This window comes from Salvelinus fontinalis, chromosome 1 (assembly GCF_029448725.1).
Source record: "Salvelinus fontinalis isolate EN_2023a chromosome 1, ASM2944872v1, whole genome shotgun sequence".
In the NCBI taxonomy this organism is placed as follows: domain Eukaryota; kingdom Metazoa; phylum Chordata; class Actinopteri; order Salmoniformes; family Salmonidae; genus Salvelinus; species Salvelinus fontinalis.
The window spans coordinates 47,054,629-47,078,715 of NC_074665.1; the positions used below are offsets into that span (position 1 = coordinate 47,054,629).

At 45.8% G+C, this 24,087-nt stretch overlaps 1 protein-coding gene across 1 annotated transcript; it reads right to left on the bottom strand.

Annotated features, from left to right (window-relative positions):
• Positions 1-5,006: 5,006 nt before the first annotated feature.
• On the bottom strand, positions 5,007-20,091 carry telo2 (TEL2, telomere maintenance 2, homolog (S. cerevisiae)). Its single transcript, XM_055926754.1, is given in 13 exon segments — positions 5,007-5,125; positions 9,412-9,503; positions 9,600-9,664; positions 15,869-15,968; positions 16,224-16,271; positions 16,273-16,332; positions 17,497-17,653; positions 18,880-18,919; positions 18,921-18,949; positions 19,070-19,271; positions 19,274-19,342; positions 19,811-20,064; positions 20,067-20,091. Coding segments are annotated over 13 exon segments (1,260 nt in total).
• Between the last annotated feature and the right edge of the window lie 3,996 nt (positions 20,092-24,087).

A 24,087-nucleotide genomic window follows, 5' to 3' on the forward strand; every position in this document is an offset into this window, starting at 1 on the left:
CTTTAGATTTTTACAGGTTTGCCTACAGCTCTGGACCCTATTCCAACTAACCTACTGAACAAGCTACTTCCTGTGCTTGGCTCTCCTATGTTGAACATAATAAATGGCTCCCTATCCTCCGGATGTGTACCAAACTCACCAAAAGTAGTAGTAATACATCCTGAAAAATCCCCCCCCCCCCAAAAAAAAACAATCAGCTTATATCAAATTTCCCATTCCTCTCAACATTTTTCGAAAAATCTGTTGGCTTCCTAAAGACGAATAATGTATAAGAAACGCTCCAGTCTAGTTTTAGACCCCATCATAGTTTATTTTTTATTTATCTAACCTTTATTTAACTTTATTTGCTATAAGCTTTGTCCAAATAGTACTGTGGTAAGTTACCTTTTAATAGAGTCAAACCAAGGCTCTGCATCTGTCCTCGTGCTCCTAGACCTTAGTGCCGCTTTTGACACCATCGATCACCACATTCTTTTGGAGAGATTAGAAACCCTAGTTGGTCTACACTGACAAGTTATTGCCTGGTTTAGATCTTATCTGTCAGAAAGATGTCAGTTTGTCTCTGTTAATGGTTTGTCCTCTGACAAATCAATTGTACGTTTCGGTGTTCCTCAATGGTCTGTGTTAGGACAAATATTTTGTTCACTATATATTCTACCTCTTGGTGAATGTCAACTTTCACTGCTATGCGGAGGACACACAGCTGTGCGATGAAACATGGTGAAGCCCCAAAATTGCCTACCCTGGAAGCCTGTGTCCCAGGCATAAGGAAGTGGATGGCAGCAAATGTTTTACTTATAAACTTTGACAAAACAGAAATGCTAGTTCTAGGTCCCAGGAAACAAAGAGATCTGCTGTTTGATCTGACAATTAATCTCGATGGCTGTAGTCGTCTCAAATAAAACTGCGAAGGAACTCGGACTTACTCTGGACCCTGATCTGTCTTTTGACGAACATATCAATAATATTTCAAGGGCAGCTTTTTTCTTCGTAACAAAAATCTGAAAATGTTTATCCAAAAATGATGCAGAAAAACGAATCCATGGTTTTGTCACTTCTAGATTAGACTATTGCAATGTTCTACTCTCCGGCTACACAGATAAAGCACTCAGTTAGTGTAAAAAAATCTTGACTAGAACCAAAACATTTGATCATTTGATACTCCAGTGCTAGCCTCTCTACACTGGTTTCATGGGCTAGGGCTGATTTCAAGGTTTCACTGCTAACCTACAAAGCATTTCATGGACTTGCTCCTACCTATCTCTCCGATTTTGCCCTGCTGTGCATACCTACACATACGCTACGGTCACAAGACGCAGGCCTCCTTATTGTTCCTAGAATTTCTAAATGAACAGCTGGAGGCAGGGCTTTCTCCTATAAAGCTCTATTTTTATGGAATGGTCTGCCTACCCATGTGAGAGACGCAGACTCTGTCTCAACCTTTAAGTCTTTACTGAAGACTCATCTCTTCAGTAAGTCCTATGATTGAGTGTAGTCTGACCCAGGGGTGCGAGGTTAAACGGCAAGGCACCCTTGCTGTTTCTGCCTGGCCGGCTTCCCTCTCTCGACTGGGATTCTCTGCCTCTGACCCTATTACGGGGGCTGAGTCAATGGCTAACTAGTGCTCTTCCATGCCATCTCTAGGAGGGGTGGTGCGTCATGTCGTGCCAGGCTTTTTTCGCTATACTCGACTTGAGTGGGTTGAGTTACTGACTTAATCTTCCTGTCCGGTTTTGCACCCCCTCGGTGGAGGAGATCTTCGTGGGCTATACTCATTCTTGTCTCAGGGTGGTACGTTTGTGGTCTGTTGATCCCTCTAGTGGTGTAGGGGCTGTGCTTTTGCAAAGTGGGTGGGGTTATATCTTGCCTCGTTGGCTCTGTCCGGGGATATTGTTGTACAGGGCCACAGTGTCCCCGACCCCCCTGTTTCAGCCTCCAGTAATAGCAATAGTCTATGTGCCAGGGGGCTAGGGTCAGTGAAATAAATGATCTTGTCTTATCTGGTGTCCTGTGTGAACTTCAGTATGCTCCCTCTAATTCTCCCATCTCTCTCTCTCAAAGGACCTGAGCCCTAGGATCATACTTAATGACTACCTAGCCTGATGTCCCCAGTCCACCTGGTCGTGCTGCTGATTCAGTTTCTGCTGTTTTGCTTGTGATTATGGAACACTGACCTGTTCACCAGATGTGCTACCTTGTCCCGGACCTGCTGTTATCGACCCTCTCTCTCTACAGCACTTGCTGTCTCGACCTCTGAATGCTTGGCTATGAAAAGCCAACTGACATTTACTCCTGAGGTACTGACCTGTTGCACTGTGACTATTATTATTTGATTATTATTATTATTTGATTATTATTTGACCTTGCTGGTCATCTATGAACGTTTGAACATCTTGAAGTACATTCATGTACTCTTATAATATCCGCCTGGCACAACCAGAAGAGGACTGGCCACCCCTCAGAGCCTTGTTCCTCTCTAGGTTTCTTTCTAGGTTCTTGCCCTTTCTAGGGAGTTTTTCCTAGCCACCGTGCTTCTACATGGCCCCGTGTAGCTCAGTTGGTAGAGCATGGCGCTTGCAACTCCAGGGTTGTGGGTTCAATTCCCACGGGGGGCCAGTACAAAAAAAAAGTATGAATGTATGTACTTGTAAGTCGCTCTGGATAAGAGCGTCTGCTAAAATGACTTAAATGTAAATGTAAATGTACTGTAAGTCGCTCTGGATAAGAGCGTCTGCTAAATAACGTAAATGTAAATGTACTGTAAGTCGCTCTGGATAAGAGCGTCTGCTAAAATGACTTAAATGTAAATGTACTGTAAGTCGCTCTGGATAAGAGCGTCTGCTAAATAACTTAAATGTAAATGTAAATGTACATCTGCATTGCTTGCTGATTGGGGTTTTAGGCTGGGTTTCTGTATAAGCACTTTGTGAAGTAAAAAGGGCTTTATAAATACATATGATTTGTAAATAAAACGAACTTGAATACAAAAATAGCACTCTCCTTCAAGATACAGATTCTCATAACCTGTACAGATGTGGAGACATAAAGTGCATTCGGAAAGCATTCAGATCCCTTAACTTTTCCACATTTTGTTACGTTACAGCATTATTCTAAAATGTATAAAATAGTTTTTTTCCCTCATTAATCTACACACAATACACTATAATTACAAAGCAAACACCTTTTTTTAGAAATGTTTGCAAATGTCTAAAATGTAAAAACTGAAATAACATATTTACATAAGTATTCAGACCCTTTACTCACTACTTTGTTGAAGCACCTTTGGCAGCAATTACAGCCTTGAGTCTTCATTGTGTATGAAGCTACAAGCTTGACACACCTGTATTTGGGGAGTTTCTCCCAGTCTTCTCTACAGATCCTATCAAGCTCTGTCAGGTTGGATGGCGAGCATCACTGCACAGCTATTTTCAGGTCTCTCCAGAGACATTCAGAGACTTGTCTCGAAGCCACTCCTGCGTTGTCTTGGCTGCGTGCTTAGAGTTGTTGTCCTGTTATAAGGTGAACCTTCACCCCAATCTGAGGTCCTGAGCGCTCTGGAGCAAGTTTTCATGAAGAATCTCTATACTTTGCTCTGTTCATCTTTCCCTCAATCCTGACTAGTCTCCCAGTCCCTGCCACTTAAAAACATCCCCACAGCATGATGCTGCCAGCACCATGTTTCACTGTAGGGATGGTGTCAGGTTTCCTCCAGACGTGACGCTTGGCATTCAGGCCAGAGTTCAATCTTGGCTTATTCAGGGAATCTTGTTTCTCATGGTCTGAGTTTGTAGGTGCCTGTTGGCAAACTCCAAGCGGGCTGTCATGTGTCTTTTACTGAGGAATGGCTTCCGTCTGGCCACTCTACCATAAATGCCTGATTGGTGGAGTGCTGCAGAGATGGTTGTCAATCTGGAAGGTTCTACCATCTCCAGAGAGGGACTCTGGAGTTCTGTCAGAGTGACCATCAGGTTCTTGGTCACCTCCCTGATCAAGGCCCTTCTCCCCCGATTGCTCAGTTTGGCCGACTGGCCAGCACTAGGAAGAGTCTTGGTGGTCAAAACTTCATCATTTGACAATGATGGAGGCCACTGTGTTCTTGGGAACCTTAAATGTTTCTGTTTTAATTCTGTACATTTGATTTGAGGGCACCAGAAAATGTATGAGATTAACATTCAGTCCATCACATATGCGACATGAAGTGTTGTGGATTGTGTACACTATTCTTCATTCTACTCAGGAGGGCAAGGCTTTGTAAGTGTTTGGCCTTCTAAATGGTTCTGAAACATAAAGAAGCCAGGAGCAATTTACCTAGCCTGGTCCCAGATCTGTTGGTGCGGTCTTGCCAACTACTTGACACTCATTGTCACAGCAAATATGAGAACAGAAACATAGTGGCACCCATACAACTGAGCTAGTGCTTTCTCTTTTTTTAATACATGTATGGAAGATACTTCCTTTTCAGGCAGCAGAAATTAATCTTCCAAAAACTATCTTGTTGAGGTACACAAATATGTCCATATCATGCATGGTCTTTCTCCGGGATATGGATGCATATTGTACACGTGTGTATTTGTGTGTGTAAGGAAACATCATTGATAAGACTTCCTGTGTAAACAAATGCCTACAATACAGAGGGATATTCCTTCGCAGAGAGAAAGAGAGAAAAAGGTCATCCTCCACACAAACATTTTAATACATTTAGTTCATTTCTCTTTTTCCTTTGGTTTGGCATGCATTCATTCGTCCCAGGATATGGTGGGCCAGCAGCACCTGCAGCTCTAACTGAAAGGACGTCCTTCAGTGTTCAGGATCCAGGATCCGTAACATCCTCGGGCCCTCTGCCAGCCAGTTCCTAGTGACAAGCATCATTTGTAATCCTCTCACAACCAGTGTCCCAAGGCAGTCACTACTAGTACACCGGCAGTGACAACCAAAACACTGGCTGTTGCCCTTTACACACCAGAGGGATAGAACTTCAAGGTTCACTGTGTATCATCATGTCATGATTATGACAGCAAGCCCAGTGGAGCAGGGTCCAATCCAGTCTTCAGACTATTCTCCAGCAGCACCAGGCTCTGCACGGCCAGGTTCCCGCAGTCTGCATCAGGGTCCCCTTCAGCTACATCTGTCAACAGCACCACACGTTGGACCATTACAATCATCATTATCATAAACAGGTAGACATAAACCATAAGGAGCAATGAGGCTGTTCAAGCAATATATTTTTTAAAGGCCCCTACCAGAGGGCAATTTGACGTAATTCCTGTCCAATAGCAGAGATTTTCCTTTAGGTTCCACCTGCAAAGAATGACGCAGGCTGCTAATACATATTCACGAGCTGAGGATGGGTAAATTGTGGGGGATTTCCACGTGGAGTGGAAAAATAACAACAAGTAGTGCACTGACAGCTGTCAGTGTAGCTAGCTAGCATGCTAACCTAATGTTATCTGTTGTTGCTTTACCTTATTTAAAAGATTATCCAGCTAGGCTATGGCTGGTTCTGGAGCTGGATTTGTCATAAGCATGTGGGAAAACTTCGCAACAGATGGATAGGGGAAACCAGTATCTTTGACTTTGCTATCTATTGTTATCTCAAAAAGTGTTTTTCTACATTGTAATGGACACGGTGCAACCTTTGGTAGGCTCATGATGCTATGGTCCTCACAGCTAGGGGAAGCGAAATGATAGGCTACAACAGTGTTTCCCAAGCCTGGTCCTCGAGTACCCCCAACAGTACACATTTTTGTGGGAGCCCTGGAGAAACACAACTCCTTCAGCTCATTGAGAGCTTGATGATTAGTTGACTAGTTGAATCAGGTGTGCTTGTCCAGGGTTACAATAAAAATGTGTACTGTTGGCAGTACCCGAGGACCAGGGTTGGGATACACTGGGCTACAATAACTGCTCATAATGCTCGCCGCAAGTGATATGTAACAACACCCTGAGCACATCGGACACGAAACACCAATACTTGATGTAACAACAGCACAAAATAGATAAACAAGTTTGTGAAATCTTCTTTTGCAGGTGCCTTTTCAGTGTAGGATAGACACGTGTGATTTCTAGCTGCACCACTCAACGCAGTGGCGCGTGGTCAAAACCATTCATCTTGGGGCGACTGGGGGAGCGGGGTTCCAAAATTCAATCAATCATATACAGACTAGAGAAAAAAATAAGTAAAACTTAAGTGACTATGCATAGATAATAAACAGCTAGTAGCAGCAGTGCACAAAACAAATGGAGGGGAAGGTGTCAATGTAAATGGTCCGGTGGCCATTTTATTAATTGTTCAGCAGTCTTATGGCTTGGGGGAAGAAGCTGTTAAGGAGACTTTTGGTCCTCGACTTGGCGCTCCGGAAACGCTTGCCGTGAAGTAGCAGAGAAAACAGTCTTTGACTTGGGTGACCGGAGTGTGACAATTTTATGGGCTTTCCTCTGACACCGCCTATTATATAGAGTTGAAGTCGGATGTTTACATACACCTTAGTAAAATACATTTAAAAAAAGTTTTTCACAATTCCTGAAATTTAATCCTAGTAAAAATTCGCTGTCTTATTAGGATTAGGATCTCCACTTTATTTTAAGAATGTGAACTGTCAGAATAATAGTAGAGAGAATGATTTATTTCAGCCTTTATTTCTTTCATCACATTCCCAGTGGGTCAGAAGTTTACATACACTCAATTAGTATTTGCTAGCATTGCCTTGAAATTGTTTAACTTGGGTCAAACGTTTCGGGTAGCCTTCCACAAGCTTCTCACAATAAGTTGGGTCAATTTTGGCCCATTCCTCCTGACAGAGCTGATGTAACTGAGTCAGGTTTGTAGGCCTCCTTGCTCGCACATGCTTTTTCAGTTCTGCCCACAAATCTTCTATAGGATTGAGGTCAGGGCTTTGTGATGGCCACTCCAATACCTTGACTTTGTTGTCATTAAGCCATTTTGCCACAACTTTGGAAGTATGCTTCTGGTCATTGTTCATTTGGAAGACCCATTTGTGACCAAGCTTTAACTTCCTGACTGATGTCTTGAGATGTTGCTTCAATATATCCACATAATTCTCCTCCCTAATGATGCCATCTTTTTGTGAAGTGCACCAGTCCCTCCTGCGGCAATTCACCCCCACAACATGATGCTGCCACCCCTGTGCTTCACGGTTGGGATGGTGTTCTTTGGCTTGCAAGCATCCCCCTTTTCCCTCCAAACGTAACAATGGTTATTATGGCCAAACAGATCTTTTTTTGTTTCATCAGACCAGATTACACATTTTCAAAAAGTGCGATATTTGTCCACATGTGGAGTTGCAAACCGTAGTTTGGCTTTTTTATGGCTGTTTGTAGCAGTGGCTTCTTCCTTGCTGAGCGGCCTTTTAGGTTATGTCGATATAGGACGCGTTTTACTGTGGATATAGATACTTTTGTACCTGTTTCCTCCAGCGTCTTCACAAGGTCTTTTGCTGTTGTTCTGGGATTGATTTGCACTTTCGCATCAAAGTATGTTCATCTCTAGGAGACAGAACGCTTCTCCTTCCTGAGCGGTATGATGGCTGCGTGGTACCATGGTGTTTATACTTGTGTACATTTGTTTGTACAGATGAACGTGGTACCTTCAGGCATTTGGAAATTGCTCCCAAGGATGAACCAGACTCCTTTGTCTTGCTCACATTGAGGGAGAGGTTGTTGTCCTGGCAACACACTGCCAGTTCTCTGACCTCCTCCCTATAGGCTGTTTCATCGTTGTCGGTGATCAGGCCTACCACTGTTGTGATGGTGTTGGAGTCATTTTTGGCCGCGCAGTTGTGGGTGAACAGGGAGTACAGGAGGGGACTAAGTACACACCCCTGAGGGGCCCCAGTGTTGAGGATCAGCGTGGCAGACGTGTTGTTGCCTACCTTTACCACCTAATTTGCTCATTGGCCTAGGCAGCCAAGTGTAGGGTACAGCGAAAAGCTGTAGCCAGAGATGGAGAAGAAAGCAAGGCACCCCACTTGTTGCTGTTTTTTTATGGTTCAATGAAAGTCAATGAACTAAGTAGATCAGACCCAGTTGCTATTGCATTGGTTTCTATGGGAGACCCATTTCGTTAAGTAGACCGGAACTGACAATTATTTTCAATGTTAAATGGCCTGAGTGAACTCTCTTCATTTATCCACCATCTTTGCTGTAGCCCAAGATTATCTATTATATTGCTCAGCTCAGTCGCAACTCGCAAACTTCGCAGATGTTTCTGATTAATAAACAATGCCATGATGGTGGGTGGTATCATTAAAATATAACCCAGCCCTGAAACGAAACGTTGACTCTCAAAGAATTTACACATCATTTCATAGGAAAAAGACACATCATTTGCACGAAGCGGGGAGTTCGGTTTTGTCACTTCAAGCCTGAAATATCATACTTTGACTAAAACGATGACTTAATGACTTACATCGTTGTGCAATATCATGGGTAAGCTATGGTCATCATTTTCCAGCTCAAAAAAGTGGAATTCTACTCGTGTGGCCATTTAAATGCAAGGCTAAATTTAACACAGTTGATTCACATTGAAAATGTGTACATTAAATTAAAGTTTCCATGATCCTGCAATTGGAACATTTCTAGCATACATGTAGAGTCTTCTGAACTATTGGTAATATCCTCGGGAGAATTTAAATTCCCATTGATAAGTGAACGATGTGAACGATGTCACCGACAAAGTTTGCAGGACAGGATATCCTGGATTCCCTGACTGACGCACATTGAGCAGCTGCATGAACATGTGGACTGTGCTCTTTTTAACCACATTCTTCCCAAAGATACACACAAGGTCAGCCCTTAATGATGCCATCAAGCACGTGTTAAACCTACAACACTAATGTGACATGCTAGCAACCCAGCAGTAGGGTTAGGGTCAGAAATACCCTGAAAACAAATCTGCCATTTTCCGGTCATCAACAAAATCATTATTTTTAAGAAGTGGGAGTGCAGTGTGGAAATGGCAAAGGACACGTAGATGACCACTGCTTTGAGCTTTTTAGCGCCAGTGGCAGCTTAAGCATCACCCTAGTGGGTGCTGCACATTAGTAGAGGAGTGTGCCTACAAAGTCCCGTGTGGATGCAGAGAAGCTGAAGAGGACTGAGGATCACCTGGGGACCAGAGAGCAATTTTACATGACTCGTGCTGGTACCCGAACTAACCTCTCCCAGTACATCATACCAGCAGCCAGCTGAATGATCATCATTCACTGCAATGTACTGCAATTCAGCTCTTAGCTGCCAAATATGGCCTACATTTAATATTCATAATAAACTACTACTACGGTCGACTTCCTGAAATGGCTGGGTAAAGCTAAATTAACTCCAGCTCCGCCCAATACGTTGAGATTCAGTAGGCTGGTCTCTACTACTGCAAGTAGTAGCTATATTCTGTCTCACCTGCCAGCCATGCTCTTGTCTCAAAGAGCTGATCACGGAGCTCCACCAGCAAACTCTGACTTGGCATGCTCAGAAAGACAGAGCAGACCATCCTATGTTAGAAATAAAGAGGTTGGGTAAGCCATAGACCAATTGGACGAAAGACGAAAACAGTTTCCTATTTATGACCTGTGTTCAGATATACTCGCTGGTCAACGCGGTAGCGTACAGCCCAGACAAAGTCCAACAGAGCTCTGCCCATCTAAGTGGCCACCTGCAAAACACCAGACACCCCATTGAATCACATAGTCAAGTCCCAGCAATGGGGACATTGTCTGAGGCGACACCAGAATACGCAGTAGGGAATGATGGACATGTTTAAGACACCTCACTCAGTCACATACTAGTTTAGTCACAACAAGGGTGACATCTTATAAGGTCACATCAGGATATACAGTGCATTCGGGAAAGTATTCAGAACCCTTGACTTCTTCCACATTTTGTTACGTTAAAGCCTTATTCTAAAATGTATTAAATTACTTTTTTTACCTCATCAATCTACACACAATACCCCATAATGACAAAGCTAAAACAGGTTTTTAGAAATGTTTGCTAATAATAATAATTCTTATTTTTTAAATACCTTATTTGCATAAGAATTGAGACCCATACTGTCACGATCGTGTTGACGTGAAAGAGAGGACCAAGGCGCAACATGATATGAATACATCTTCTTTATTATAACGACGAAGATGATCACGAAACACTTAAACAACACTAACAAAAACAACAAACGATCGTGAAACTTCAAACGTAAGTGCACACACAAACTACTTACGTCGACATATACATATACAATGACCCACAAACAGCTAAAGCCTATGGCAGCCTTAAATATGGCTCCCAATTAGAGACAACAGAAATCAGCTGTCTCTAATTGAGAACCCATTCCGGACACCATAGACTTTCCTAGAAAACTACACACCCATAGACACAGCTAGATACATACATTCAACACAAAACCATAAACTACAACCAACACCCCCTCTACCATATAATACCCCAAAATACACAAATACCACATAGTCTAGGGGAGGGTCTGGGTGGGCTTCCTTCCACGGCGGCGGCTCCGGCACTGGTCGTGGTCCCCACCCCACCATAGTCATAAGGGGCAGCACCGGGGTAAGGGGCAGCACCAGGATAAGGGGCAGCACCAGGATAAGGGGCAGCACCAGGATAAGGGGCAGATTCTGGCTGGATGACAGCTCCGGCGGATCCTGGTTGGACGGCTCATGGCTGGCTGACAGATCTGGCTGCTCATGGCTAGCTGACGGATCCGGCTTCTCATGGCTGGCAGACGGATCCGGCTTCTCATGGCTGGCAGACGGATCTGGCTTCTCATGGCTGGCTGACGGATCGGGACGCTCATGGCTGGCTGACGGATTTGGACGCTCATGGCTGGCTGACGGCTCTGGCAGATCCTGTCTGGTTGGCGGCTCTGGCAGATCTTGTCTGGTTGGCGGCTCTGGCAGATCCTGTCTGGTTGGCGGCTCTGGCAGATCCTGTCTGGTTGGCGGCTCTGGCAGATCCTGTCTGATTGGCGGCTCTGGCAGATCCTGTCTGGTTGGCGGCTCTGGCAGATCCTGTCTGGTTGGCGGCTCTGGCAGATCCTGACTGACGAATGGCTCTAGCGGCTCCTGACTGACTAATGGCTCTGACGGCTTGGGACAGACGGGCGGCTCTAATGGCTCTGGACAGACGGATGGCTCAGACGGCGCTGGGCAGACGGATGGCTCAGATGGCGCTGGGGAGACGGATGGCTCAGACGGCGCTGGGGAGACGGATGGCTCAGACGGCGCTGGGGAGACGGATGGCTCAGACGGCGCTGGGGAGACGGATGGCTCAGACGGCGCTGGGGAGACGGATGGCTCTGGCCGGATGAGGCGCACTGTAGGCCTGGTGCGTGGTGCCGGAACTGGAGATACCGGGCTAAAGGCACGTACTTTCAGGCTAGTGCAGGGAGAAGGAACAGGGCATACTGGACCCTGGGGACGCACATTAGGCCTAGTGCGTGGGGCCAGAACTGGTGGTACCGGACTGGGGACACGCATCTCAGGGCTAGTGCGGGGAGCAGCAACAGGATGCACAGGACTCTGGAGACGCACAGGAGGCTTAGTGCGTGGTGCCGGAATTGGTGGTACCGGGCTGGAGACACGCACCATAGGACGAGTGCGTGGAGGAGGAACAGGGCTCTGGAGACACACTGGAAGCCTGTTACGTGGTGTAGGCACTGGTGGAACTGAACTGGGGCGGGGATGTGGCGCCGGAAATACCTGACCGTGCAGGCGTATTGGCTCCCTTGAGCATTGAGCCTGCCCAACCTTACCTGGTTGAATGCTCCCCGTCGCCCGACCAGTGCGGGAAGGTGGAATAACCCGCACCGGGCTATGTAGGCCAACCGGGGACACCATGCGTAAGGCTGGTGCCATGTAAACCGGCCCGAGGAGTGGCCAGATATGTAGGGCCGGCTTCATGACATCCGGCTCAATACTCAATCTAGCCCTGCCAGTGCGGGGAGGTGGAATAACCCGCACCGGGATATGCACACGTACAGGAGACACCGTGCGCTCTACTGCGTAACACGGTGTCTGCCCGTACTCTCGCTCTCCACGGTAATTACAGGGAGTAGGCGCAGGTTTCCTACCTGACTTCGCCACTCTCCCTTTAAGCCCCCCCCCCCAAGAAATTTTTGGGGTTTTCCCACAGGCTTCCTACCGCTTCGTCGTGCTGCCTCCATTCGCCGGTATCCCTCCTCGCACTGCGCCAGAGAATCCCAGGCGGGCTCCGGCACTCTCCCTGGGTTGATCGCTCACCTGTCGATCTCCTCCCACGTAGTGTAGCCCAGATCCTTTGTAGGTTCCTTTTCCTGCCTCCGAGCTAGCTCCTCATATCGCCGCCTCTCTGCTTTCGCTGCCTCCAGCTCAGCTTTGGGGCGGTTATATTCTCCTGGTACCTCCCGGTCTAAAATTTCCTCCCATGTCCATGAATCCTTGCGTTGCTCCTGTTGCCGCTGGTCATGTTGCTTGGTCGTAGATTGGTGGGTCATTCTGTCACGATCGTGTTGACGTGAAAGAGAGGACCAAGGCGCAACATGATATGAATACATCTTCTTTATTATAACGACGAAGATGATCACGAAACACTTAAACAACACTAACAAAAACAACAAACGATCGTGAAACTTCAAACGTAAGTGCACACACAAACTACTTACGTCGACATATACAATGACCCACAAACAGCTAAAACCTATGGCAGCCTTAAATATGGCTCCCAATTAGAGACAACAGAAATCAGCTGTCTCTAATTGAGAACCCATTCCGGCCACCAAAGACTTTCCTAGAAAACTACACACCCATAGACACAGCTAGATACATACATTCAACACAAAACCATAAACTACAACCAACACCCCCTCTACCATATAATATCCCAAAATACACACATACCCCATGTCACACCCTGACCTAACTAAAAATAATAAATAAAACAAATAATACTAAGGCCAGGGCGTGACACATACTCTGAATGATCGGCTATGAAAAGCCAACTGACATTTACTCCTGAGGTGCTGACCTGTTGCACCCTCAACAACCACTGTGATTATTATTATTTGACCCTGCTGGTCATCTATGAACATTTGAACATCTTGGCCATGTTCTGTTATAATCTCCACCCGGCACAGCCAAAAGAGGACTGGCCACCCCTCATAACCTGGTTCCTCTCTAGGTTTCTTCCTTGGTTCTGGCCATTCTAGGGAGTTTTTCCTAGCCATCGTGCTTCTACACATGCATTGCTTGCTGTTTGGGGTTTTAGGCTGGGTTTCTGTACAGCACTTTGAGATCAGCTGATGTAAGAAGGGCTTTATAAATAAATGTGATTTGATTTGACTTTGCTATGAGACTCAAAATTGAGCTCAGGTACAACCTGTTTCCATTGATAATCTTTGAATGTAGTCCACCTGTGGTAAATTCAATTGATTGGACATGATTTGGAAAGGCACACACCTGTCTATATAAGGTCCCACAGCTGACAGTGCATGTCAGAGCAAAAACCAAGCCATGAGGTCAAAGGAATTGTCCGTAGAGCTCAGAGAGACAAGATTGTGTCAAAGCACAGATCTGGGGAAGGGTACCAAAAAATGTCTGCAGCATTGAAGTGTAAGAAGTTGGAACCACCAAGACTTCCTAGAGCTGGCCGCCTGGCCAAACTAAGCAATCGAGGGAGAAGGGCCATGGTCAGGCAGGTGACCAAAAACCCAATGGTCACGCTGACAGAGGTCCAGAGTTCCTCTGTGGAGATGGGAGAATCTTCCAGAAGGACAACCATCTCTGCAGGACTCCACCAATCGGGCCTTTATGGTAGAGTGGCCAGACGAAAGCCACTCCTCAGTAAAAGGCACTGAGGACTCTGACCATGAGAAACAAGATTCTCTGGACTGATGAACTCTTTGGCCTGAATGACAAGTATCACATCTGGAGGAAACCTGGCACCATCCCTATGGTGAAGCATGGTGGTGGCAGCATCATGCTGTGGGGATGTTTTTCAGCGGCAGGGACTGAGAGAGTGTGGATCGAGGGAAAGATGAACGGAGCAAAGTACAGAGAGATCCTTGATGAAAACCTGCTCCAGAGCGCTCAGGACCTCAGACTGGGGTGAAGGTTCACCTTCCAACAGAACAACGACCTTAACCTCTCTTGGGTAGGGGGCAGTATTTTCACATCCGGATGAAAAGCGTGCCCAAAGTAAACTGCCTGTTACTCAGGCCCAGAAGCTAGGATATGTCTGTGAGTATAACAGAACTGATATGGCAGGCAAAACCCCAAGGACAAACCATCCCCCACAAAAAATGTTCAGCCTACCACTGTTTTCAATGGCTGTCACTTTTATTATAAGGCGAAATCCTCCCAGATTGCAGTTCCTAGGGCTTCCACTAGATGTCAACAGTCTTTAGAAAGAGTTTCATGCTGGTTTCTGGAAAAATGAGCCAGAAATTGTAGTTTTTCTAGGTGGCTCCCATTTTGGCTGTAGTGTTTCCAAGCGCGTGGAAGAGAGTGCGTTCTTTGGTATTTTTCTTTGGTAAAGACAATTTGATTATAAACTTTGTTTGACTTGTTTGGAAAAGTTTATTAGTAACTTTTGGGATTCATTTTGTATGCATATTGATGGAGGGAAACTGGGTGGATTATTGACTGAAGTGCGCCAGCTAAACTGAGTTTTTATGGATATAAAGAAGGACATTATCGAACAAAAGGACCATTTGTGATGTATCTGGGACCTTTTGGAGTGCCAACAGAAGAAGATCAAAGGTAAGGCATTTATTATATCGCTATTTCTGACTTTCGTGACGCACCGGCCTGGTGGAAATGTGTTTTTCATGCTTTTGTATGCGGGGCGCTGTTCTCAGATAATCGCATGGTGTGCTTCGCCGTAAAGCCTTTTTGAAATCTGACACAGCGGCTGGATTAACAAGAAGTTACGCTTTATTTTGATATATTATACTTGTGATTTTATGAAAATTAAATATTTATAATTCTGTAGTTTGAATTTCGCGCTCTGCAATTCTACTGGATGTTGGCCAGGTGGGACCGTCCCACCTGCCCATAATTAAGCACACAGCCAAGACAACGCAGGAGTGGCTTCGGGACAAGTCTCTGAATGTCTTTGAGTGGCCCAGCCAGAGCCCGGACTTGAATCCAATCTAACATCTCTGGAGAGACTTGAAAATAGCTGTGCAGTGGCGCTCTCCATGCAACCTGACAGAGCTTGAGAGGCTCTGCAGAGAAGAATGAGAGAAACTTCCCAAATGCCAAGCTTATAGCTTCATACCCAAGAAGACTCAAGGGTGTAATTGCTGCCAAAGGTGCTTCAGCAAAGTACTGAGTAAAGGGTCGGAATACTTACATAAATGTGATATTCGTTTTTTTATTTTTTTATTCAATAGCAAACATTTCAAAAAATCTGTTTTTGCTTTGTCATCATAAGGTATTGTGTGTAGATTGATGACGGGAAAAAAGCATTACAAATGTAATCAATTTTAGAGTAAGGCTGTAACGTAATAAAATGTGGAAAAAGTAAAGGGGTCAGAAAACGTTCCGAAGGCACTGTACAGTAGGAAGTGATGGACATGTTTCGACACCTCACTCAGTCACATACTAGTCGAGTCACAGCAAGGGGGACATATGTGACCAGATTAAGGATCGTAGGTTTTTGATGCCATTTCCTACTTCACAGTAGGGCAAACATTATTTTTCTCTCCAGAAATGCCTTCTTGAACATGTGAACGTTCATATGTCTTAATGACAACTTGTATGGGATCTGTAAATATGAATAAAACATTTCAATTATGAGCCTAGTTTAGCAAAGGAGAAAGTACTGAGCTTTGTAGGAAGGTGACACCAGAAGAAATTGAGCCTACAGGAGCATTGACTGCTAGGTGCATCAGAAGGGCCAGCGTGTGGATCAGTCTCCCCATTACCAGGTGGTCAATGCCCAGCAAGTCAAAGGTCATCGGAGGCCTAGGAGTCAAGGTCAAGGAGGAATGTTTTAGTAATGGAATAACAATGTCTTTCACTTGAACACAAGATCTAAAATACAACTAACGTGTAACACAAATACACTATACTTCAAATGAACACACACACACACACACCATCTCTCTCATTGCCTCAAACTCACTTGTTACTGACCCCCCCCCCCCCCCACACACACACACACACACACACACACACACACACACACACACACACACACACACACACACACGCACACACACGTCATAGTTCCTGAGCAGGGAGAAGAAGAAGTATCCAGCGACGGGCGTAACGGTTTGGGTTCATCTCCTGGTCAGCTGACATGTCATAAGGGGTGAGCTCATAATCACTGGTTCAAACACACAAAGGACAGGGACATAGAGCTTAGTTAATACAACACTAATACATCATGCTTTCTTAAAGGAAAATTCCACCCAAAAACTATCTTTTGGTATTTGTTTCATTAGTACATTGTTGTAATGGTGTGAACTGGCGGCAGAGAAGTCAGACGCAGGAGAGAAATAGCTGTGTTTCCAACGGCACAGTTTATTTACAAAAAACCCACCGGAAAACATAATAATAAAAATCAATGGGTAACATAACCCGACGCACACCAGTACAGACATACACATACACTTACAATAAACAATCACCGACAAGGACATTAGGGGAAACAGAGGGTTAAATACACAACATGTAATTGATGGGATTGGAACCAGGTGTGATGGAAGACAAGACAAACCAATGGAAAATGAAAAATTGATCAACGATGGCTAGAAGGTTGGTGACGTCGACCCCCGAACACCGCCCGAACAAGGAGAGGGACCGACTTCGGCGGAAGTCGTGACAATTGTTGATATAGTCCCAAAATGTGTTGCATGTCAGCAATCAAGTTTTCAAGACATATGACTTTCAAAATACAGAAATACAGCTGGTATGATCTAAAATGCATCATAACACAGTAACACATACAGTAACAGTCAATAGTTTGGACAAACCTACTGATTTAAGGGTTTTTATTTATTTTGACTATTTTCTACATTGTCTAATAATAGTGAAGACATCAAAACTATGAAATGACACATGGAATCATCTAGTAACCAAAAAAGTGTTCATCAAATCAACAAAACAAAAATGTATTTGAGATTCTTCAAAGTAGCCACGCTTTGCCTTGATGACAGCTTTGTATTGAAAACAGGGGTGCAAATCATTTTGACCCTTATCTTTCTAGATCCGTTCATCATGTGGACTGACCACAAGAACCTGGAGTATCTCCACACCGCCAAGCACCTCAACTCCAGGCAAGCCAGATGGGCCCTGCTGTTCACACGGTTCAATTTATCCCTCTCGTACCGGCCGGGATCCAAGAATGTCAAGCCAGGTGCACTGTCCCGCTGCTATTGCCCCATGATTACTACCCCGGAAACCGAGACCAACCTTCCCACCTAATACCTGGCGACGGCACTCAGCTGGGGAATAGGGAAGCAGGTCCGGGGGGGGGGGACCTGATAACCGGATGTCCGTTCCCGACACTGTCCGCTTCGTGGTCCTGGAGTGGGCCCACTCCTCCAGGCTGGCCTGCCATCCGGGCACCCGTCGGACCCTGGCCTTTGTGCGACAGAGCTTTTGGTGGCCTTCCATGGTCCCGGACGTGTCCGCATTTGTCACCGCTTGCACAGTTTGAGCACAGAACAAGACTCCCCGGTAAGCTCCGGCTGGTCTCCTCCAACCTCTGCCTGTCCCCCACCGTCCCTGGTCTCGCATCTCCGTGGACTTTGTTATGGGTCTTCCCTCGTCTGATGGCAACACCGCCATCCTGACCGTGGTGGATTGGTTCTCCAAAGCCGCCCATTTCATTCCTCTCCCCAAACTACCCTCTGCCAAGGAGACGGCCCAGCTCATGGTGCAACGCGTCTTCCGGATCCATGGACTGCCCGTGGACATGGTCTCCGACCGGGGTCCTCAGTTCTAGTCCCAGCTCTGGAAGGCATTCTGCACCCTTATTGGGTCGTCGGCCAGCCTGTCCTCCGGGTTCCACCCCCAGTCCAATGGCCAGTCGGAGCGAGCCAACCAGGAACTCGAGAACACCCTGCACTGCCTGGTCTCCGCCAACCCCACCACCTGGAGCCAGCAGCTTGTGTGGGTCGAATATGCCCGCAACACCTTTCCCTGCTTTGCCACGGGCCTATCTCCCTTCGAGTGTTCCTCAGGGTATCAGCCCCCGCTCTTCCCTGAGCAGGAAGAGGAGGTCGGCATACCTTCTGCCCAGATGTTTGTCCGCCGCTGTCATCATACCTGGAGGAGAGCCCGGTCGGCCCTCCTCAAGACCACCTCCAGGTATCGACGACAAGCGGATCGCCATGGGACCCCGGATACCCGGTATTGCCTCGGGCAGAAGGTATGGCTCTCGACCCGGGATCTGCCCCTCCGGGTGGAGTCTCGCAAACTGTCCCCCCTGTTTATCGGCCCTTTCTCCATCTCCAAGGTCATTAGCCACTCTGCTGTTCTTCTTCTGTTGCCCGGTACCCTTCGTATACACCCCACCTTTCATGTGTCCTCTATCAAGCCTGTGTATCAACAGTCCCTTGTCTTCCACTTCCAGGCCCACCCCTCCTCCCTGTGTCATCGATGGTCATCCGGCATACATGGTGAGACGCCTCCTGAGGGTTCGACCACGGGGCAGGGGTTTCCAGTACCTGGTTGACTGGAAGGGTTATGGCCCGGAGGAGAGGTGCTGGATCCCTACTAGAGACATCCTGGACCCAGCCCTCATCGCTGACTTCCACCACCGGCACCCCGGTCAACCAGGTATGCGCCCAGGTAGGAAGCCAGGTGGCGCCCCCTAGGGGGGGGGGGTACTGTCACGCCCTGATCTGTTCAGGGCTGCCTTGCTTACCACCATGTCCCTGAACACAGGCCTTGCCCAGTGCCTTGGCCGAAAAACGTCAGGGAGCAGTATTTTCCATCTGGGAACAACAGTGTATTGACAGTGAGTGACACACATAATAACATACATTTCCGATAGGACAGTTAAAGTTAAAACAGAATGTACTATCTTTTGCAATATATAAAGTAGACATACAAACCTCTCAAAGCCTGGCAGGTTCTCTCCAGCGCGGTGAGCATTCCTCTGGCCAATAGTAGGTAGTACAGCTGGGGGAGGAAGAGGGTCTTGTTGTGGTGGTGCAACTGGTTGGCAGTCAGGTCAGGCAGAGCCACCAGTCGGGGACCAGTCACCTGACAGCGGGACCACAGTAGGACTGTCAGAGGACCGCTCTGAAGGAACCTGCTCTAGGATGCTCTAGGATGCTAACCAAACGGTCCAGACCTGCACTGGGGCTGCTGGAGATAGACGATCACTCACTCACACACACACACTCACTCAGGGACATGTACGAGATGAGTATATCATTATCACACAGGTCCCCACCAATAAAGACACAGTTCTTCATAGTATCCAAAAGCCCCATTGTATTGACTGTCAATGCATTTTAATGCAAATGTACTTCCTGTCTCGCTGTCACGGGGAATGTGTCGTTAACAATCATCCCTTTCAATAGGGTTTAGCAAACCTTTGGAACTTTAATACCACTGAGAGTGTATCAAGTGTATCTTTTGTATTTGTAAAATTCTTTCTTGATGATATGAAGTTCCAAATGTTTCCAAAACCGTCTTGCAAGCGAGGATTAACATTGAGACATAGCGTTGGGACTGTTGTACACATTGGCCGCGCTGAGGTCCATGGCTCGAATAAGAATCCGAGAGGGCTGGTAGGACCAAGTATACACTATCAACATCTTCCAACATGTTTCTCATCTCACTGCGACGCTACCATCCATCAGCACTAACACAATTCTGTGCGCTGGGCAGCGGGAAAGAAGCTGGAACCAATCAGCATTGATGTTAATGATGAGAAACTGTAGGGCCCGGGTGTAGTGGACTCGACTGAACTCTGCTTGCTGAGCTGAGGGGATTGTACTCTGAGACTCACTGTCCAGGTAACTGGTTAGTGTGTGTAGAGCTTTGGTCACCTCCTTCTCTTTGGAGGTATTGAGAGTTCGGACACATTGGCCTACTGAACTTCAACATCTGGGGTTAGGGACTGCATCCTTCAACTGCACCTGGTCAGGACAAGATGAGCTTCAATGCATACATTATTTATGTTAGATAATAGATCATGTGTTCTAACTTCTATCACTAAATATAAACGCAACATGTAAAGTGTTGGTCCCATGTTTCATGAACTGAAACAAAAGATCCCCAAAATGTTCTATACGCACCAAAAGCTTATTTCTCTCAAATGTTGTGCACAAATTTGGTTAAATCCCTGATAGTGAGCATTTCTCCTTTGCCAAGATAATCCATCCACCTGACAGGTGTGGCATATCAAAAAGCTGATTAAACAGCATGATTATTACACAGGTGCACCCTGTGCTGGGGACAATAAAAGGCCACTCTAAAATGTGCAGTTTTGTCACACAACACAATGCCACAGATGTCTCAAGTTTTGAGGGAGCATGCAATTGGCATGCTGACTGCAGGAATGTCGACCAGAGTTGTTGCCAGAGAATGTAATGTTAATTTATCTACCATAAGCCGCCTCCAACAATTTTAGAGAATTTGGCAGTAGGTCCAACCGGCCTCAAAACCGCAGACCACGAGTAAGCATGCCAGCCCAGGACCTCCACATCCGGCTTCTTCACCTGCGGGATCGTCTGAGACCAGCCCTCAGGACAGCTGATGAAACTGAGAAATATTTCTGTCTGTAATAATGCCCTTTTGTGGGGGAAAACTGATTCTGATTGGCTGGGCCTGGCTCCGAGGTCCACCCATGGCTGTGCATCTACCCAGTCATGTGAAATCCATAGATTAGGGCCTACTAAATTTACTTCGAATGACAGATTTCCTTCTATGAACTGTAACTCAGTAAAATCGTTGAAATTGTTGCGTCTATATTTTTGTTCAGTATACATACATTTGGTAACAGCATAATGAGATTTTATTTAAGTAACTACTGACAGCCCAATCCTATAATTGCTATTATTGGACCAATTGCTATTGACATTCACACAGATTGTATTTCCACACCGTGGGTGATAAACAACACACTTTAAATGGTTTGAAGCAGTGAATGAACATAAATGAACAAAGACCACAGACCAAAACAAGCTAAGGTTCAGATTGCTTGAAAAGGTAATTATTTATTATTCTAACTAGCTAGTATTAGCTAGCTATTTTTCACAATGGTAAAAATCGCCTCCTGCGCTCAATGAGTGCGCTAACAAAATACGTCCTTACTGAATAAAAGTACGTACTGTGTATCAAGCAAGGGACATTTCGGGTGAGAATTTTTTTAATAGCATTCATGTTGGTAACAAGTCAAAGTTTTAATTCAGACTTTTAATTTATTCTGAATGAACCTGAATTGAAAACATGAGTAAACATACTAGGTGCAACATAGCATAAGCAATACTCAACATCTTTATTTGTACAGCGGTAGGCTACTTTGAACGATATAAAATACATATACAATTATATGATAATATTGTACTGGTCATATAGAAACCTTAATATTGTACTAATGATTTCTTTATTGTACAATCCTCTACCAGATTTGTGAAGTGGCCAAACTGGCCAAGAGGAACATGACTGCTGTACAAGGAATGATCCTTCACTCCAGTATCTCTCCTCCTCAGAACTCTGTCATGATGCCAAAGTACATCGATAAAAGACAGTACTGTGCAGCCGTCTTCATCGACCTGGCCAAGGCTTTCGACTCTGTCAGTCACCTCATTCTTATCGGGAGACTCAATAGCCTTGGCTTCTCAAATGACTGCCTCGCCTGGTTCACAAACTACTTCTCAGATAGAGTTTAGTGTGTCAAATCGGAGGTTGTCCGGACCTCTGGCAGTCTCTATGGGGGTGCCACAGGGTTCAATTCTCGGGCCGACTCTTTTCTCTGTATATGTCAATGATGTCGCTCTTGCTGCGGGTGATTCTCTGATCCACCTCTACGCAGACGACACCATTCTGTAAACATCTGGCCCTTCTTGGACACTGTGCTAACAAACCGCTAAACGAGCTTCAACGCCATACATCACACCTTCCGTGGCCTCCAACTGCTTTTAAATGCTAGTAAAACTAAGTGCATGCTCTTCAACCGATTGCTGCCTGCACCCTCCCGCCCAAATAGCATCACTAGTCTGGACGGTTCTGACCAAGAATATGTGGACAACTACAGATACCTAGGTGTCTGGTTAGACTGTAAACTCTCCTTCCAGACTCACATTAAGCATCTCCAATCCAAAATTAAATCTAGAATCGGCTTCCTATTTTGCAACAAAGCCTTCCTCACTCATGCCACCAAACATACCCTCGTAAAACTACAGATCCTTGACTTCGGCGATGTCATTTACAAAATAGCCCCCAACACCCTACTCAGCAAACTGGATGTAGTCTATCACAGTGCCATCTGTTTTATCACCAAAGCCACATATAATACCCACCACTGCAACCTGTATGCTCTCATTGGCTGGCCCTCACTACATATCCTTCGCCAAACCCACTGGCTCCAGGTCATCTATAACTCTTCGCTAGATAAAGCCCCGCCTTATCTCATCTCACTGGTCACCATAGCGACACCCACCCGTAGCACGCGCTCCAGCAGGTATATTGCACTGGTCATCCCCAAAGCAAGCACTTCCTTTGGCCGCCTTTCCCTCCAGTTCTCTGCTGCCAATGACTGGAACGAACTGCAAAAATTTCTGAAGCTGGAGTCTTATATCTCCATCTCTAATTTTAAGCATCAGCTGTCTGAGCAACTTACCGATCACTGTACCTGTACACAGCCAATCTGTAAATACGCCCACCCAACTACCTCATCCCCATATTATTTCTCACCCTCTTGCTATTTTGCACCCCAGTATCGCTACTAGCACATCATCATCTATCACTCCAGTATTAATGCTAAGTTGTAATTGTTTTTCGCCTCTAGGGCCGATTTATTGCCTACCTCCCTACTCTTCTACATTTGCACACACTGTACATAGATTTTTCTATTTTTCTTTTCTTTTGTTATTGACTGTACGTTTGTTTATGTGTAACTCTGTGTTGTTGTTTTTGCCGCACTGCTTTGCTTTATCTTGGCCAGGTCGCAGTTGTAAATGAGAACTTGTTCTCAACTGGCCTACCTGGTTAAATAAAGGTGAAATAAAAAAATAAAAAACATACATCCTTGGGTTAATTTCCATGAACCGTTGGACTGTTAACCGCACACTGCCCAAGCCTATCCCAACCACAGGGACCACTGGTATACTGGAATACTTCCCACCATTATGACTTCCATCAGAGGACACACAGGCCCTATCTGTTCCAACATACGCTTGTCATACTGTAGGCGGGGGTCTGTGGTAACATAATCGGTGGTGGTGAGAATTGAGCCCCTTGATACTGTATGGTAGTGATCTCCATGGGACAGATTGCCCTACTGTTGCTCAGTATGAGAGGATGGTGTATAGCCAGTAAAGCTAAGACTGAGCTGTTTCCAGGGGGCATAGCCTTGTTGTGGGCTCTGGTAGTACATATCCATAGCCTGCAGGTGGGGATGATGGGTTGGAGATGGAGGGGTCCAGTATTGAGAAGGCTGATAGTTTTTCAAAATGTAACCTTTATTTAACTAGGCAAGTCAGTTAAGAACAAATTCTTATTTACAATGACGGCCTAGGAACAGTGGTTTAACTGCCTTGTTCAGGGGCAGAATGACAGATTTGTAACTTGTCAGCTCGGGGATTCGAGCTAGCAACCTTTCAGTTACTGGCCCAACACTCTAACCACTAGGCTACCTGCCACCCCATAGTGGGAAAAGGCAGGGACCTGGCTGGGGAGGTTCTGGTTCTTGGGATGGAGAGGGTATCCATAGGTCAGGGGAGTGGGTGATAGAGAATGAAAGGATTCCTTTGAATTGAATGGGCAACACAAGAGAGAGCTAAGGTCAAGCCATTGTATTAGACAAAGTTGTTTTTTATTCAAAACTTAGACACAGTGCATTCGGAAAGTATTCAGACCCTTACCTTTTACCACATTTTGTTACGTTGTTATTCCTCAT